This window comes from Poromitra crassiceps (genome assembly GCF_964638095.1).
Source record: "Poromitra crassiceps genome assembly, chromosome: 3".
Classification (NCBI taxonomy): Eukaryota; Metazoa; Chordata; class Actinopteri; order Beryciformes; family Melamphaidae; genus Poromitra; species Poromitra crassiceps.
In genome coordinates this window covers 37493672-37499671 of record NC_139625.1, presented here as the reverse complement: position 1 = coordinate 37499671, position 6000 = coordinate 37493672, and the positions used below count along the sequence as shown (strand labels likewise).

General features: G+C 44.6%; 1 protein-coding gene across 1 annotated transcript in view; it reads left to right on the top strand.

Annotated features, from left to right (window-relative positions):
- The window catches only part of LOC310772814 (filamin-A-interacting protein 1-like), a 36151-nt gene that overhangs the window by 16069 nt on the left and 14082 nt on the right, over window positions 1–6000 (top strand). The window contains exons 2-4 of the mRNA XM_083632744.1: window positions 983–1271; window positions 2633–2806; window positions 3997–4175. Of these exons, the coding sequence (XP_083488870.1) occupies window positions 990–1271; window positions 2633–2806; window positions 3997–4175 (635 nt within the window). The 5' untranslated portion in view covers window positions 983–989. The remainder of the gene's footprint in view (window positions 1–982; window positions 1272–2632; window positions 2807–3996; window positions 4176–6000) is intronic.

Sequence of the window (6000 nt, the reverse complement as noted above, 5' to 3'; positions counted from 1 at the left end):
AGACGCACACACACCCCCACACCACACCCACACACACACGTGCACGCACACAGACACACACACACACACACACACCACACGCATGCACGCACGCACGCACGCACACACACACACACACACCACACGCACGCACACACACATGCGTGCACGCACGCACACACACACACACACACACGCATTCGCATGCGCGCACACACACACACACACACACCACCACCACCAACACCACCACCCAGATTAGGAAGGTGACAGATGAACGCTGTGAATTTTGGAGCTTTCTTACAGCTAACCTTACACCACGTGCTAATGGTCTCCACTTCCTCATGTACTGTACTGTAGTTCTAATTCTGTGTGTGTGTGTGTGTGTGTGTGTGTGTGTGTGTGTGTGTGTGTGTGTGTGTGTGTGCTTGCGTGTGTGTGTGTGTGCGTTTGTGAGTTATTGGATAAAAGTGGGTCAGCAAGGCGGTGAATGGGGAGTTGTGATACGACTGGTGTTCAATGCCAAAGTCATAAAACTCACTGTAAATTGTCACTCCACAGTCTCCACTTTTTTTATATTATGACTTTCTCATTTCTGTCCATTTGCTTGCTTGTGTCTCCCTCCCTTTCTCTCTCTCTCTCTCTCTCTCTCTCTCTCTCCCTCTCTCTCCCCCTCTCTCTCGGAGCAAAACCTGAAACACCTTTCCAAATGAAAATTAAATGCAATAATAAAATGAAATTTACATGAAAAGCACACCATAGGAAAGTGCCATGAGAGGACAAATTCTGCCAAAGCTTAGAAAAAAAGAAAAAAGTTCTGATGACATGCACTCATTCACTCTACACTGATCCAAGTGACAAAATTGCTAATTTTCTTCTTTATTGGAGTAGCACCTCACTAGTTTTCCCACACAATGCTAAGTATCCAGAGTTTAGCTTAAAATAATGTTCTTGTTTTTTAGTAAAAGTTCCTTGTTTCTTTTGTCTTTTGTCTTGTGTCCAGGTAGACGATGAGGTCCAAAAGCAGTGGGGTGGAGAGCCCGGCCAATGGGGTGCTCGGGGTTCCCCAAGGCGACCCTGACATCAACCAAGAGCAGGAAGTGGGTCTGCCCATAAAGAGCCTGAAGGTCAAAGTTCAGCAGAAGGAGGGCGAGGAGAAGGTGGAGGTGATCGCCGACAAAGAGAGGTCACCGGTGGATCCCGCAGAGGCCAGAGAGCAGAGACTGGGCATCATGGAGATGACCAAACAGGATCTGCTGAAGCTGCTGGGCATCATGGAGGGAGAGGTTCAGGTGGGTCACATTTGCTGATTAATAAATCACAGTACAGTACAGTACAGTACAGTAAACAATGATTATTTCTGGGGGGGGGCACGGTGGCTCAGTGGTAGAGCTGTCGCCTCACAGCTAGAAGGCCCTGGGTTCGATTCCCAAATGGTGTGTGTGCGCGTGTGGTGTGTGTGCACTGAAGGAGTGCGTGCCCGTCCGCATGTCCTCAAGTGCCCACTGCCCGGGTAGGGTCGTCAAAAGGGCCTTTCTGTGTGGAGTTTGTATGTTCTCCCCGTGCCCCCTGGGGGTCTCCCTCATATAGGAACCCCTCACCAAAACATGCAATATCCTGGTAGCTGAAGTGGTGTCTCCTCTGGTCATTCGGAGGGAGGGGAACTCGTTGAAATAGCGTGATCCTCCCACGTGCTATGTCCTACCGGTGAAGCTTCCCCTGTCAGGTGAAAAGAAGCGGCTGGCTACTGCCCATGTCTTGGAGGAAGCATGGAGCCAGTTTCAGCTCTCCCCAGATCGACAGAGCAGCACTAATTAGCACTAATGGGGGATAAAAGAATCGGGGGGGAAAATATTACAAAAAAAAACTATTATTCTTTCTTACACATCAAAAGCTATGAACAGAGTCATGACTCTGATGAAGATGTCATGTCGAAACGTTAGTCTATACTCTGCACCTAATAAATGCATTGAACTGTTCGAGCTGCTTCACATTCCTTCCTTCTTTATTGATGCTGTCCCGGTCCTGTGACGCACCACACCTGCCTACTATAGCTGAAGAACTCCCTCTCTACTGTGTGAATGAAATACATTATGCATGGATACAACAGCATAGTTAACCTAAACTACACTTCATGGCTGACCACAGTTCAACTCCCTGTTCCCTTCCTAACCCTAACTGGGAGGACTGCAGAGCTGACCCCAGATCAGCATTTACACGCAATTTGCATAAGACTTTGACCTTCAACCAACTCTGAACTTAATGAGCAAGTGCAATATGGAGGGAAAGAAAACATGCCCTGTGAAATGAATCATGCATAAATACAGAGTCCGTTTGAATGGAAACTGCCTCATGCTTGCTTTGGAAGGAGTCGGCCTGTAATTTCTTTGCACGATAGCTCTATCTTGTGGTTGGAAATGGCAGTAAAAAACGCCAGAGAAAACAGGCAAACATATGGTGTTGAGCAAGTGACTTGTGCTGAGTGCGACTGTGGAGTCTAGAATCAGGTTATATAAAAGATCAATGAATCAAGCAGTCCAGGGGGTCGAAGGATAAATGCTCAAAGAAGAGGGGTTGTGTTGTATCTGAAGACATTTGAGTGTGCGGAAACACACAAGCACACTGCTGAATCATAGCCTACGTGTGTTTTCAGGCCAGAGAAGATGTCATCCACATACTGAAGTCCAAGCAGACTCGCCCAGAGGTCCTGGAGTCACGTTACGGCACTGCGTCTCCCGGTCCGGCCCTGCAGGCCCTGCAGAGAGACGCCCTCATCACGGGCACCAAGACACAAGAGCACAACATCTACCACAAGCCCATGGTCGAGGTCAGTCCTCAACTGTCTGTTGCAGGAATGTGTATGTAGCTGCTGTCAGATGGGAAACTTGTATCGCCAAGAAGTCCAATTGTCGGGTCTTAAGATGCTGGTGCCCATGCATGTAATTATATATAAGGTTTTGAATGCGGGTTTCCTGGAGTCACGAAACCCTCTAAACTCATAAAAGGTCAAAGCCTTCATTCCAATAGCCTACAAGTAAAATCGCAAAAGCACTTATATTGGACTTTCTTGTAATATCAAATACTTGCCAATTACAGTGTTTAATGCATGTCTTGATTCTGACTTTGAATGCAGTTCAAAAGGTTTAAACGTGTAAAAATGAAAACACCTAAAGAAACTTGTCATTAGTGATGATATCCTTGTGCCAGATATCTTTCAAACGGCTCCCCTAGAGGTGCTCAGTGGCCAACAGTTTAATACTGATGCTATCATAGTGTTAATGTCCCCCATGCGGTTGCTGCAAAAGAGAAGTTCATCTTTAGTCAAACAAGTCGGAATTAAGCATAACAAATCTTTCTCTTAAAATCAGTAACTTGCATGGGTACTTTATGATATAACTTAAAGGAACACAGCAAAGATCTGGGAGGTTGCCACATTTCCTGCTATGTGATGAGAACATATAGACACTAAAATCATTCATGTGTCCCTGGTAGATCATTCGCTCCAGTGAGTGCTCCGTGCTAACAGTTTAGTTAGCATTATCTCAAAAGGGAGAAGCTTAGCAACTCCAAAGCTAAATCACAAGTAATCTTTAATTATATGCGGCTAAATCTGACAGTTCTTGTGTAGAGACTGGGGAAATGTACGCAAAATATGATAAAAAAAAAACCACATATGTATTAAAAACCACAAACAACTTGTTATTAAAGGTCAGTCTTACTTTGGATAATGCTAGTCGCCTACTACTGTATCACTCAACATAGTGTATGTGTATGCTAAAGTGTTAGCATGAACCGAAGTGAACTAATAGGCTACTGGGGACACATGGAGGAATTTCTTGACCAATGGGTCAACTATTTCTCCTTGGTGTACTGTCTAAAACACTGATAGTGTTTGTGTGTGTGTGTGTGTGTGTGTGTGTGTGTGTGTGTGTGTGTGTGTGTGTGTGTGTGTGTGTGTGTGTGTGTGTGTGTGTGTGTGTGTGTGTGTGTGTGTGTGTGTGTGTGTGCCTCCCTCAGCTGGAGCATGTGCAGGAAAAGCACAGGGAGATGTACCGGCGCATGCTGGGTCAGTTGCTGCTGGCGGAGAAGTGCCACCGCCGCACGGTGCAGGAGCTGCACACCGAGAAACGCAAACACACAGACTACATGACCAAGAGCGATGACTTCACCAACCTGCTGGAGCAGGAGAGGGAGAGGTGAGGGGACAGTGACTGACAACATATTATTTGGTCAGTGTGATGAATTATTAGATGTACTGTAGCTGCACAGAAATACATACATTTCTGGCACATTTTGCTATGCCCACTATCATACTATAATTATGCAAGATTAAAGGACCTACCCAAATGATTAGTGGGCGAGAAGAAAAACTGCAGAAAGGAAAAAGAAGAACAAGAAAATGCTTGGCCACAGCTATGCCGTTCACACACACACACACACACACACACACACACACACACACACACACACACACACACACACACACACACACACACACACACACACACACACACACACACACACACACACACACACAAGGAGGCATTGTAACAAGACTGATCAGTGATGTCATAGGAGGGCACACACACACACACACACACACACACACACACACTGATGATGTGATCAGTGATATCATAAGGGACACACACACAAGGAGGCATTGTGACATCACTGATGCAATAACATTTAGTGACACAACACACACACGCGCGCGATGCGCACGCACGCCAATAGGGCAGGCGAGCGAGCGTATCAATACATTTAAATATATCCCATGTCATGTGTATTTCTGTGATTAATGTATTTTTCCTCCATGTGAATAAACAGCATACAAGATAATACTTTACATCAGTGGTACATACATATACATTCATTAATGAATTCATAATTTACCATGAATTAATGTATGATTTTCCATGAATTAGTTCATGGATTCATGTATAAAGTAATAGTATTTCAATACGTTAATTTACTATTAATTATAGTGTTACAGTAATTAATGCTACTATTAAGTAAGCATTAGTTAACTTTAACAGATAGTAATTAATCAATTAATTTTTTTATGTACCACTAATGCAAAGTATTATTAATGTAAAATATTATTAAGATTTGTGTACACATGGTTTTCATAATAATACATAACATATATTATGTTGTTCAAATGTATGCTGAGATAATTTTTTTGCATAATGGGAAAAGAACTGGCAGGAGAAAGCAGTGAAAGAAGAAGGAGGAGGGATGGTGAGAGGGAAATGGTTGAAAAGAGTGATGGAGGAGGAAGTGGGAGAACTGAGGAGAGGAGAGATACTGGAAACGTGAATGAAAGTGAAATCCTCCAAAAAAGCCTCCTGGAACAGAAAGTGGAAGAGCTGAGAGAAACCAGGGAGGAAACAGGAGGAAGGGAGGAAGAAAGACATGGAGAATGTGTGAATGATGGTTTCATCAAGCCAGTGAGGCGAGAGAGAGAGAGAGAGAGAGAGAGAGAGAGAGAGAGAGAGAGAAGAGGGGGGAGTTTCCAGCTAAAGTGATAACCTTACATACCTTTGTTGGAAGAGGGAGAGGTTTCGGGGCTTGGAGAGAGAGAGAGAGAGAGAGAGAGAGAGAGAGAGAGAGAGAGAGAGAGAGAGAGAGAGAGAGAGAGAGAGAGAGGTTTTGGGGCTTGGAGAGAGAGAGAGGTGAGTGGAGTGGAAATGAGAGGAGGGAGGTGAGGAGAGAGGAAGAGAGGTCAGGGTTGAAGAGTAATTACATAGATCTTTATTTATATACCGGTAGTACTTTTCAAAACCTAGTTACAAAGTACTGTACAAGAGAGAAAGCAGAGAATAAAAACATGCTACAATACAATCAGTGTGACTGGCCATTTAGTTAGGCCTCGCTCACAGAGTTTGCATGCAGCCTCTCCTCTATCTCCCCAGAGGGTTTTCTTAGTCCACTTCAATTGGCTGAATATAACTCTGCTCACCTGTGGCCTCCTCCACTCTGGAGCACACCATGGTGCTGAGTGCTGAGTTATTTTGG